The sequence below is a fragment of the Exophiala oligosperma genome (assembly GCF_000835515.1).
Source record: "Exophiala oligosperma strain CBS 72588 unplaced genomic scaffold supercont1.11, whole genome shotgun sequence".
Taxonomy (NCBI): Eukaryota; Fungi; Ascomycota; class Eurotiomycetes; order Chaetothyriales; family Herpotrichiellaceae; genus Exophiala; species Exophiala oligosperma.
The window spans coordinates 677,082-689,209 of record NW_015622828.1 but is presented as its reverse complement, the minus strand read 5'-3'; the positions used below and the strand labels follow the sequence as shown (position 1 = coordinate 689,209).

Genomic DNA, 12,128 nt, shown 5'->3' with positions numbered 1-12,128 from the left:
ACGTCATTTACCCCGGGTTCGTCTCTTATATCTTAATCACCTAGAAAATCCCCATGAGTTGTGCAGAGAAACAGCTTCGATAACACAAGGGACAGCGCACTGGACGACCTGAGGCCTTTTGAGGTCCTATCGACCAATCAGCCATGTCCGTCATAGACATACACAAGGACTTGTCGGCTCTCTTCACCCAACAGGTCCAAGCCACGCCAGACAATGTTGCCTTGGAGGACGACAAGCACACGTACAGCTACACTCAGCTAGCAGAAAAGGTCACCGCGCTCGCTGATCGCTTTCGCAAGCATGGCGTCGGTCGGGATAAACTGGTCGGAGTACTCTTGCCTCGAAGTGCCGATTATGTAATTGCCTGTCTCGCTGCTCTGCAAGCTGGAGGTGCTTTCCTTGTGCTTGAACTTGCATATCCCCCCGACTTGCTGGCTGATGTTATTGATGACGCCAAACCAGCCGTGGTTGTCACTTATCGAGCGGAGGTGGGCAAGATCAAGGGTCAGACGCCAATTATATCCCTCGACGACGAAGCAGAGTCGGAAGTCAATGGTGAAGTTACCAGCGACTCGGGCCCCCTTCCCGCAGATGACGATTTGGACCGATTGTCTTTCGTGGCATACTCCTCGGGAACCACTGGAAAACCAAAAGGAATTGCCAACCCACACAGAGCTCCAGTGCTATCCTACAATCTCAGATTCGGTGTCAGCGACCAGCAACCTGGGGATCGAGTTGCCTGTAACGTCTTTTTCGTCTGGGAGATCATTCGTCCACTGCTCAGAGGTGCCACCGTCGTTGCCGTTCCCGACGATGCAAGCTACGATCCGGTGGCTCTTGTTGACCTCCTCTCGGCAAAGCATATCACGGAAACTTTGATGACTCCGACGCTTCTGGCTGCTGTCCTCTCTCGACATCCGGAGATCGGGAAACGACTTCCAGAGCTCAAGACCCTTTGGCTCAATGGAGAAGTCGTGACCACCGACCTAGCTCGCCGAGCACTGAAGGCGCTTCCGAATACACGATTACTCAATTGCTACAGTGCTTGTGAGACACACGAAGTGGCATGTGGTGATATCGAGGAGATTCTCGACGAGGAATCTACCTACTGTCCTGTGGGTCCTCCTCTCGATCCCAAACACACTTACATCCTTGATGAGGGTGGTCAGAAGGTGGAACCTGGCACAAGTGGTGAATTGTTCGTTGGCGGTCGATTGCTTGCCCGTGGCTATCTGAACCGACCTGAAACAACAGCAAAGGCCTTCACCCCAGACCCTTTTGACTCGACTCCCGGCGCACGTATGTACAGGACAGGGGATCTGGCTCGGATATTACCGAATGGTTTGCTGGAGATCACCGGCCGGGTCGGTGCTATGATCAAACTGCGAGGTTACTCTGTTGTTCCAGCCAAGGTCGAGTCTGCCATTATTTCGCATCTTGCAGTCAGTCACTGTGCGGTAATTGCCCATGGCGAGGGTCTCGATAGACAATTGGTTGCTTATGTCGTTCGCGATGAGGAGCAATCAGAAGAGCGTCCCGTTGTGGAGATCAATGATGCAGGCCGCAGCCCACAGGCACGCAAGATATTGTCGCCCTATCTTGCTCACTACATGGTTCCAGCATTGTGGGTCGAAATGAATGAGCTCCCAACGCACGAGGTTTCTGGAAAGGCTGACCCCAAGCGGTTGCCTCCCCCACCAAGCGAAAACGCTGGACAGGTCAATGGTCATCAGAAGATCGAGCAGCAAGATCCAATCTCGATTGAGTCGATTGCTGAAGTTTGGGCAGCGACCTTGAAAACTTCGCCGAGCAACATTTCGCCAGAACACAACTTCTTCGATCTCGGTGGACATTCGTTGTCGCTTGCAGACCTGGCTTCAAGACTTTCCCGAAATTTCGGCTTTCGGATTCCCCTTCAGCGACTTGTCGACCCTCCCACGCTAAATGGTCACCTTGAGACTGTCCGAGCAGTAAGAGATGGCCAGGTTGCTGCGGTGCAAGCAGATCTGCCCTCTGTTCTGCGCGCCGATTCTGTACTCGACAAGGATATCGTACCACCAAAGTCCACCATCTGCGCCCTTAGCAAGGCGAATACGGTTCTCTTGACTGGAGCCACCGGTTTCTTGGGCGCGTTTCTCCTCAACGATCTCTTGGAAAGTACGTCTGCCCAGATTGTATGCCTTGTCCGTTTCAGTGATCCTTCACAAGAAGACAAACCAGGTGGTATCGCCAGAATCAGGAGGAACATGCTCGATTTGGGTCTGTGGACTGACTCGATCATGGAACGGGTCGAGATCCTCCCTGGCAATCTTTCTCGAAAACGACTCGGCCTTTCACACGAAGCCTTCGACGAGCTAGCTTCGCGCATCCAAGTGATTGTCCACGCAGCTGCGACGGTCAATCTTGTCTATCCTTATGCAGCTCTTCGAAATGCCAACGTTGGTGGCACAAGAGAAATCCTGCGGCTGGCTTGTCGCGGTGGAGCTACGGTTCAATACATCTCCACGAACGGGGTGCTTCCACCATCGCAAACCGGCTGGCCAGAAGGTACTATGCTCTATGTCGATGAAGTTCCCGAGAAAATCCCCGACGGATACGGTCAGACCAAATGGGCTGCTGAGCAACTCGTTCTCGAAGCCGGCCGGCGTGGTTTGCCCGTCAAGATTCATCGCGCAGGCACAATCAGTGGTCACAGTTTGACAGGTGCCGCCAATGCATGGGATCTTTTGTCGGCGATGTTTGTGGAATCCATCCATCTCGGCTATGCTCCCGACGTTCAAGGTTGGCGCGCCGAGATGACGCCCGTGGATTTTGTCAGCAAAGCCATTATTCATTTGTCCAATCAGACACACGCCAAACAACTCGTTTTCCACCTTGGTGATCCAGACCCGGTGGACACTCGAGTCGTGTTCAGCGACTTGACAGAGCTGGGCTACCCTACCAAGCCGTTGAGCTTTGATCAATGGGTAGCCTTGTGGTACGAGAAGAGAGGATCTGCCAAAGGAGGCGATGGTGCTTTCACTGTCGACATTCTCCGCAGCGGCATGCCGAGTGTTGATTTTCTTCAAGGCATCGTCGTGTTGAATAATGCCGCCACTCGGCCCTTCCGGTCTGTAGTGGAACGACCCAAGGTTGATAGTATCCTCCTCGAAACCTACACCCGCCACTGGTTCGCTCGAGGCTGGCTTCCTCGCCCTCCCTCAAGCCAACGATCACTCGGTGGAACTGCACGACCCATCCGCAGAGGCCCACTGGCCGGTCGCGTGGCAGTCGTCACAGGTGCATCTTCAGGTATTGGCGCCGCCGTTGCGGTTGCGCTGGCCCGAGAAGGATGTCACGTAGCTCTTGCCGCTCGTCGTATCGACGCTCTCGAGGCCATCAAGCGTCGAATGGTGGTCAGAGAAGGAAAGGTGATTGTCCGCCAGACTGATGTGACGGACCGTAAGCAAGTCGAGTCCCTCATCAACGCGGCCCACGGCGAACTTGGTCCCGTCGACATTCTCGTCTCGTGTGCCGGGGTCATGTATTTCACCATGATGGCCAATGCGCAGGTCGATGAATGGGATCGAACCGTCGATGTGAATTGCAAAGGCCTTTTGAACTGTCTTTCGTCCACCGTGCCGGGTATGCTGTCTCGTGGAAGCGGACACATCGTCGCCATCTCCTCTGACGCCGGACGTAAAGTCTTCCCTGGTCTAGGCGTCTACTCGGCCAGCAAATTCTTCGTCGAAGCCACGTTACAGAGTCTTCGTCTCGAGACGGCCGGCAAGGGACTTCGTGTGTCGAGCGTTCAACCGGGAAATGTCGCCACAGACCTCCTTGGCATGTCGACCGACACTGAAGCTATCAAGAAATATGGAGAACCGACCGGAGCGCAGATCTTGGATCCTGAGGATGTCGCCAATTCAATTGTCTATGCACTGAAACAGCCGTCGCATGTCTCCGTGAATGAGGTCCTGATTGAACCCAGAGATGAACCGATATGATTTGGATTGTAACTCGCATACTGATGGGACATGCGATGAATTGGAAGAAAGCACCGGGCCAGACGGAGCTTCAAAATGAAACAATATAGACTTTTCCAAAAAAGGGTACAGGTACAAATCTGATGCGATAGAAGATCTCGAGGGTGGTTGAGTCATTTTAGATTGTAAGTAGTAAGGAATCTATTCAGTCACTCATTGATACCACAAAGTACAGTCTCTCCCGTTCGACCGACCTGTCAGTGTACCTGGGTTCAAAGTCACGACGCGATGTTGTCGTGCTGCTGATTGACAGACTCGGTGTTGGGTCACCAACATATCAGTACCAAGAGAGGGCACGCCGCTGCCAGTGTACGAGGTCGTTGTCACTCTCATCATCGTCGTGCCTACGAGCTTCACAGTCCCTGGCCCACCCCGAGCATTCACTGTTCCAGGTACTTTCCGGCACCCCATTCGTCCAAAATAAATGATCCTTTATGTATTCGACTCGTGGATTTCTTGTCAACTAACCTTCACAGGAAAACCAATTACTTTCGACCCTCTGGTGCAACGGTTTGAAGTCGCCTTCCGCAATACAGCAGGAAAGTCAAGTCAGGTCAAACTGGATGGCCATCCTGCAGGCAACTTTGGACTTTTCGAGGAGGATTTGAAGTAAAAAAGGTTCGGCACACAACAGTGGGCACAACAAGTGGGATGTCGATACTGAGGGTACAACACACACACACACAAACAACAGTGGGATCAACAACAGTGGGATATCAATTCTGGGGGCAAATTGGGGGCACGACAATTAAAGTGGGTGGACAACATAGGAGGATCAAGCGTCCCTGGAGAGGGTTAGAAAAAGTTGTAAGCGCTGCGACAGGGGAGATTCCAGAGCGAGTACCATAGATCGGTTTAAGACCTTCACTGGTCCCGAGTTGGGAGGCTTCTGGGGGAAAAAAATCCTTACACGACTGGGATTTTCTTAACTAGGCTCCTATGGGAGATAAATCCTAGTTAAGTTTTTGCCATTTTGGCAGAATCCTTCTGTATATTTTTTTTCATGCTTCTTTGAATATAGAGTATCTACAGAGGAGTAAGTGAGATTGATATACTCTGTACAGTACGTCAAGACAAGGCTACAGATACAAGGCTGACTAACACACCAAGTACAGTACGGTAGATCTTCGGCTCCACACTTCTTTCTACTCGTCAAGATTTCTAGAATCTCATGACCTTGAGTTCATCCTCCATACTATACTCGATACACCTCGCCAACATCACAACCATTACAGATCGAAGCCAGCGTCTGGTATACACCATACTCGAGATGCGCAGTAGAGTATCATCCTCTCTGCAAGGTGGCGGCGGCGGCGGCAGCTCGCGCACCCTCTTCTCCTCATTTTCCTTCTCGACCGCATGCACACCACACCACCCTCTTCTCCGCCGCACTCTCTTCCGCTTCAGACCACAATCACGACAACAGCCGTCACAACCACGACGACACTCGTCTACTTCTGCTTCCTCTCCGGATCAACAACGGATCGTGAGACCTTTGGTTCCTCCCCCACGCGAAGGAAGTGGCCCGCTACTGTCCCGACGACCCGACCGAGCCCTACCAAACATCTCTGGGACCTCGATCTGGATCAAGACCTTGCCGGTGTTTGTGGCACTGATTGGGTTGTCCAGTCTGGCTATATTCAATTACCAGAAATCCTCGAGCTCCACCGTCAACAGCATCCTCTACGCCCTGCGGACGAACCCTCACGCCCGTGAGTTGCTGGGTGATGAGATTTACTTCGCCAGTCAGGTCCCCTGGATCCGAGGGGAATTGAGTCCCATGCAAGGGACGATCGACATCACATTCTGGGTCAAGGGGACAAAGGGCACGGCGCAGACAAAATTCGTCAGCATAAGGAAAAAGGGTGCGGAATTCTTCGAGACTCTGGAGTGGAGTTTGCAATCGCCGGGCGCCGACGGTCAGAGCCAGACTATACAATTACTAGAGATGGAAGGGACCAGGGATCCCATAGCAGGACAAAAGATTTAAGACCAACAATGGAGAAAAGGAAAGACACCGAAAAGGAGAAAAAAAATCCAAGCATGGAGCATGGGAGAATGGCCAACCCTGGAGAACGGAAGCTGTACAACTATTCTATTACACCCCGTCCAGCATGTAGCAAATGATGGTTTCCTCTCCTACCTTTACAAATATCTGTACAGTATACATGGGATTGTATGTTGCCAATCAACAAAACGCCATGGTTCGTCATGACTTGTTCTTCAGTATGAAGATGTAGATCCAACAAAGCAACTTGGGGATCAAAATTGAGAGGAGTGGACTAGGACAAGAAAGATGCCACAATGTTCCCGCTCTCTTTCTAAAGCGCCCTGCCTGGCTGCTTGCCTTTCTTCCTATACTGCGCCGCCACCCGAAATGAATCAATGTCTGTAGGTCCAACTGAAGATGCCCTCGTCGCTGCTAGCTGTCTCAATCGTCGCCCTTGACCTTGGATCCTTTGGTGTTGACTCCGGCGGTACCCGAAGAACTTGAGGAAGATGACGAAGCCGAAGAACCACTGACTCCCTTCTTTGGCATTTTTCCAATATTCCAACCCCAACCTCGTAGTGTCTTGACGACTTTTGGGGTAATGCCCGCTGTCAGAGGGACTCGGACAAAGATGAAAGATTTGTGAATTGCATAAGCCAGAGCGAGTTGAGTCCATATACCTGTTGTCGAACCCCCCCGTGACGTTAGCAATCTCGATGCTCAAGGACGAAAGACGCACTCAGGTGTTTATCCAAAGCATCCACAAAGAAAATAAAAACTCACTGGCATTGCTTCCGGTGTTTGCCTTTTCAGCCTCCTTGTACCCATGATCCTCGACCTCTTGAGATTGTTGGTCGGGCCCTTCTTCCTCGAGGATCCTCTTGGTTTCTCCGACGACGTTGGCTTCCACGACATCCCCGGCCGCCTCCAACACCTCCTTCTGTTTCTGTGGGAAAGGCCAGGCGACCACGCCCCGGATCCAGCTCAACGCCACGTGCTCCCAGTGTCCTATGCGATCGGTCCCGAGCATCCGCACGGCGAGGAAACAGAACGGGAAATCCAGGGCCGTGAGGGCCAGGTACACTCCCAGCGCGGCCCAACCGTATTCCCGCGAGAGCTTCTTCATACGTTGAGAAAAGGATAGTTTTTCTGTCGACGCCGACCCGGACGATCCGGACGATGATGATGTGTTGCTACCACTGTTCCATCTCTTCCCCTGTTGTTGTGTCCTACTACCAGGGCAAGGTATTCGTCCTCCTCCGTTCCTCGCGTTCTGCGTCGCGAAAGAACCCGATCTCGGACCGGGACTCGAAAATGTAGTGGCAGACCGTTGTGTATGTATCCCTCTCCTGGTATGGTCCCGTACGGACGTTTGCAAGGATCTCGTTTGTAAGGATTGCTGGAGAATAGATTGGCCGAAGCGTTGTTCGAATTGAATCAATGCCCTCCGAGAAGCAGCTGGTCGCACATGGAGGAGTTGTTGCAAGGCGTTACGCTCCAACACCCGCATGCTGTTCATGTTTGGTCACTTGGGAGAGCCTTGAAAAGGAGGAGGTTGGCCGCAGAATCACAAGAATGTTTTGAGCTCGTCGAAGTTCTAATAAGTGGTCTGCAGGCATCCAGCAAGTGGCATGAGATGAATTTATTTTGCCTGCGCACTATGTCATAGCTTTTTCTTTTCGGACTTTACGGGAAATGGACGACGGACATCCTTGCAGCCTTGTCGTCCTACACCTCGAATTTAATCCCTGAAAGATTGAGAGAATTTGATTGAAGTACGGAGTACACCATCACTTGGTCCGTTGATTACTACTCTGTTTTAGCCGACTATGGCTCTGCCCAAGTCACAACTATTCCTATACATCCTGGACACGGTCAAAATGTGGCTGCTCAATTCCGCGCCAACCAGCCCACGCTCCTCTCATATAACCACTCCAACCATACCAGCAATCTCTAGCATCCCTGGGCACTGCCCCGAGGCAAACTCACAAGGGGTGTTTCGGTGGTCTACCGCGCTTTTTGGGTGTGCTAGGTTTGACCGCAATGCCTCGTGTTGACGTCTTTGTGTTTACACTTGCCCAACCTGATGATGATGCCTTCAAGACTGATGGCTCATCATCGGAGTCACTCTGACCCCAATCCGCTGCAGAAGCCTTGGCAGCAATCGACCGCCTGTTTTGTTGGACCCGCGTACCATTGGTATGGCCATTAAGAACAGTGGCTTTGGCTGGCACAGCAGGCTGCTTGAATCCAGGACCAGAGACGGACTCTGCCGGGTACGAATCCTGCGACGATGATTCAAAGTCGTCAAAGTCGTCGAAATCGTTCTCAATGTCCATGTCTTCAATTGCCGCCATCTTAGCCCGTCTATTGGCTTGCACGACTTCTAGTGTCTTCGAATTGTTGTTCGTTGTGAGGGAAGGCATCTCCCCTGCTGGTTTCCTTGGGACAGTCTCAAATGGTCGCACTAACTTACCTTGACTCGTAGCAGAGGGGCGGGTATTCTGAACCTTGGCCTGTTGGGATATTGTTGACTTCGATTGTAGTGCTGGATCTACAGCCATCTTGACCGGTGGGCTGGGCGCAGAGAATACGAGATCATCTTCAGACTCTCCACTGTCGGCTGAGCCATCATCAGAATCGGAATTTGGTCCTTCAAGTCGCACAACCTTGGGTGCTGCTTTAGTCCGAGGGTCCCAAAGTTGTGGGAGAATCTCATCGAACTCCTCTTCATCCGGTTCTTCATAGTGAATATTCTGCACTCTGGTCGTTCGCCTTGTGATTTCAGCATCTGGAGCAGGCTGAAGAGCGCCGTCTGGTGCCGACTTTCTTCGGTCGCGGGATCGGCCAGGGGTGAATTCATCGTCGTTATCAACGATATGGTGTTCAACGTCACGGTTTCGCCTGGGCACCTGTTGCGGATTCCCTTCTGCAGCATTAAGTGCCTGGAGATCGGAACCGATAACAGGCGCTGGCATAACCGGCACTCCATTCAGAGCCTGCTTTGCAACATTGACCATCTGATCGACTTGACTGAGCTTCTCTTTGTCAACAGGTAATTTGACAATGAGTGATTTTCGTTGCTTTTTGTTCTTCTTGACGGCAGATTTCTTATTCTTGTAGGGTCGATTGTCATCGTCCAGCTTCCGTTTCCTTTTCCGTTCTATCATCTCAATTCCTGCCGATTCATCTGCAGCAGCTGGCACATGGCCCGAAGCCGGACCACTCTGCTCCTCTTCCGTCGGAGGAGCTATGTGTCTGCCGATTTCAGGATCCGGATAGTCGTACGTGATTGCCTCTGTAAAATCATAGGCGTGCTCATAATCACGTATTACACCGCCTTCTGGGACCCATGGGGTCTGGTCTGGAGAATGTACACCGGCTTGTCTGGCGCCTTCGGGATGTTCCTCATAGATATCCTCATCTTCGAGCAAGCTGTCGGTCGGTGTTGCACCTGATCCCAAAGCTGGGTCGATTGGGATTCCTTCTTGATGAGCTAGTCTTAGAATTCCGTCCTCAACAGAATCATTGAAGGCTCCTTCGTCAACATAATTATCTCCTAAGTTGCCTCTTTGAGGCGTATCCGCCAAAGCGGCATCTGCCTCAGTTCGACGGCTCCTCATACGATGTGAGTCAACGTTGCCGTCATCACCCGCCTTCTGAATCCAACCAAGATTAGAGTAGCTGAAGTCGACGAGACTCTCAACAGATCTTGGGTCGGCTACAGCTCTAGTATCATGGCCGAGAACTGTGCCTGACGGTATGTACGGCGTATGATCTGGACGCTTGCGACATGTTCGGCACGCACATATATTGCGACAACTTGGGCATTGCCAATCTGGATCAGCCAGAATGTCTTGAGGCTGCATATCATAGGCGCGGAACAAAACACCATAGCAGTACTTCCTGTCGCAGGTTGAACATGGTGCCTGCTTCCAAGTTGGTTCCCAGTGGGAGTCAATGTGACATCGAGCATGTGTGCTGAGGAATGTTTTGGAGTGAGCTTTCTTCTTCTTTTTGACATTCCCATTGTCGTCGACTTCTTGCTCTTCGGCATTATCGCCTTGAGCCGGAGTAGACGAGGGTGGACGGTGAATATCTTTGAATGGTCTGCGAGCCAGCTCAAGCTGACATATCTGAGCCAAGGTCCTCTTGTTACCCAGGCGATCCAACTCAGTCTTCAGTGAAACAGGAGACTTTTCTGTCACTCTCCCTTCGTACTGTAAAATCTGGTGCCTCCAGTACTCGTGCTTTTGTAACAGATCTGCCCACGGCCACTGCTCCGCCCATCTGAGTTTGGAAGTACAGGCACAGCTCCGGCCCATCACGTAACAGTCCATGCATATGTCGTATGTATCTTCCTCGCCATTCGGAAGTTCACCGACACAACTCGGGCATGTCAGGAAGCGGTTGAAGATATTACACCGGCAGTAAGAGCAAGTGATGTTGCTGTCGTAGGGGATGAGTTCGACCTTCTTTTCCTGCTTGTCTGTCAAAAAACTTTCCGAGACGAGGACCGATGTGTACAGCTGGTGAAGCCTACGGAAGTCCTTTTCCAGTTGTCGAACCTTGGTGTCGTTGATCACTTTGTGCTTTGATCCCAGCGCCTTCTGCTTGAATTTCTCAGCCAACTTCAGCAGCTTCGAGTATTTTTGCAAGGTGTAGTATACAATGCCTTTGTTCTTGTATTGCTCATCACGACATACCAACCTGGCTCGAGGAAGAGCTTCACGCATGGCCATTTCCAACGTTTCCACCGTCGTCCTATTCCAAGCCACTTTCATGGTGCGGGTGCCCCGATTCCAGACTTGATGTGGTGCCAATGGAGGGATAAGGATGAAGTCGCCAGGCTTCTGTTCGACAACATAGGTTTGGAAGGGAGCGCTCTTCCAGGCATTGATCTGGGCGAAATGATTTTCGATTTCGATGTCGTGACCGAGCCTCGATAACCAATACTCGGACACTACTGCTCTTTCCTTGCTTTCGGTCATGAACCAAATCGAAGAGCCTGGCGTCGTCGGTCTGCCATCTTCTGGCGCTCCAGTCGAAGCCTCAACCATGATGTTCTGCCCTAGGCTGGCACACATTTCTCTGTGAGCAGGAGTGTACGTTCCTTCATGGCCGATATAGCACATCATGTTCTCAGCACGCATCTCCTTTGGTAGGCTGCTCATCAAGTCGCCCGCTTTGGCAATGCCGCGTCCTTTTCGCATTCCAGGTCTGGTGGGGTCATTCTCATCCACCGCACCAAATCCTCCAATATCGCCGGTGCTTTCATTCAGATAGAACAGCGAAGGAGGAATCACATCCGCTAGCTTGTCATGCCACAATGGTGGACAGTCAATATCTTTGAGATACATGCGTTGCCGTTCAGGGTCCTTGTAGTTCCGCGGTGTCCACTGATTTGTGAGTAAAGCCATATTGTTCAGGTAGTGACCGATGGTAAGTGGCACATTGATCTTTTTGGTCAGGTCTCTAGCATGCTCAACCTTAGAACCACAGTTGTCGCGCAACCACTGTAGCGCAAAGGTCCATTTGTCCAGTCGTGCTTCATAGCCTTCGATCACCAGAGGTTTTCCACCGAGTATAACATGTATCAGCACCAGCTTTTCAAAGTTCTCAAGACCCTGATGATCTATCATGTCGCAGTGTATGCGCACAACCCATTCGAAATTCGGCGTGGACTCGACTAACGCTTGAAGATTGAAGTCGGGTGGGATGGGCTCAAAGGCCGCGCAAGGCTTTGCGGGAGGCATTTTCAGTTGTCGAATGAAGAATCAACAGTGTGGACACATTATCTTTAGTATAGACTCCTCTACAGCAGCCGACCTCTTGGAGGAGTTCATTATTTAAAGAAAGCGGGTAGATGAAACGAGAAAGGTAGATCGGGATGATGGTCAGTGATCGCAAAGAGCGACCTTCACTTGCGCCTCTTCATGAAGGTATTGAGGTTCCCGTGAAAAGTAAGTGAGTGAATGAATGAGTCGAGGCGACCTGTATACCATAGGTTTGAGAGTGAAGCGTGGGGGACATCTCAGCAACAAGTGAGTAGAAGAATCCGGACAATGAATTAATTAATGACTTCGCGATACGCGACTTACGGCGGTTGCGGA

General features: G+C 51.5%; 4 protein-coding genes across 4 annotated transcripts; 2 read left to right on the top strand and 2 right to left on the bottom strand.

The window, feature by feature from the left end:
- On the top strand, positions 1 to 4,198 carry PV06_09955 (uncharacterized protein). The gene has a single exon (XM_016411440.1). The coding sequence runs from the start codon at positions 144 to 146 to the stop codon at positions 3,984 to 3,986; it is 3,843 nt and encodes a 1,280-aa protein (XP_016258194.1). The 5' UTR covers positions 1 to 143; the 3' UTR covers positions 3,987 to 4,198.
- A 985-nt stretch (positions 4,199 to 5,183) lies between these two features.
- On the top strand, positions 5,184 to 6,357 carry PV06_09954 (uncharacterized protein). Its single transcript, XM_016411439.1, has one exon. It carries the CDS (start codon positions 5,197 to 5,199, stop codon positions 6,013 to 6,015), a length of 819 nt encoding a protein of 272 aa, XP_016258193.1. The 5' UTR covers positions 5,184 to 5,196; the 3' UTR covers positions 6,016 to 6,357.
- On the bottom strand, positions 6,066 to 7,630 carry PV06_09953 (uncharacterized protein). The gene is made up of 2 exons (XM_016411438.1): positions 6,799 to 7,630; positions 6,066 to 6,695 (listed from the first exon to the last, which is right to left on the bottom strand). The coding sequence occupies exons 1-2, from the start codon at positions 7,532 to 7,534 to the stop codon at positions 6,457 to 6,459; spliced, it is 975 nt and encodes a 324-aa protein (XP_016258192.1). The 5' UTR covers positions 7,535 to 7,630; the 3' UTR covers positions 6,066 to 6,456.
- Positions 7,631 to 7,797: 167 nt separating this feature from the next.
- PV06_09952 (uncharacterized protein) lies at positions 7,798 to 12,064 on the bottom strand. Its single transcript, XM_016411437.1, has one exon. It carries the CDS (start codon positions 11,769 to 11,771, stop codon positions 8,001 to 8,003), a length of 3,771 nt encoding a protein of 1,256 aa, XP_016258191.1. The 5' UTR covers positions 11,772 to 12,064; the 3' UTR covers positions 7,798 to 8,000.
- Between the last annotated feature and the right edge of the window lie 64 nt (positions 12,065 to 12,128).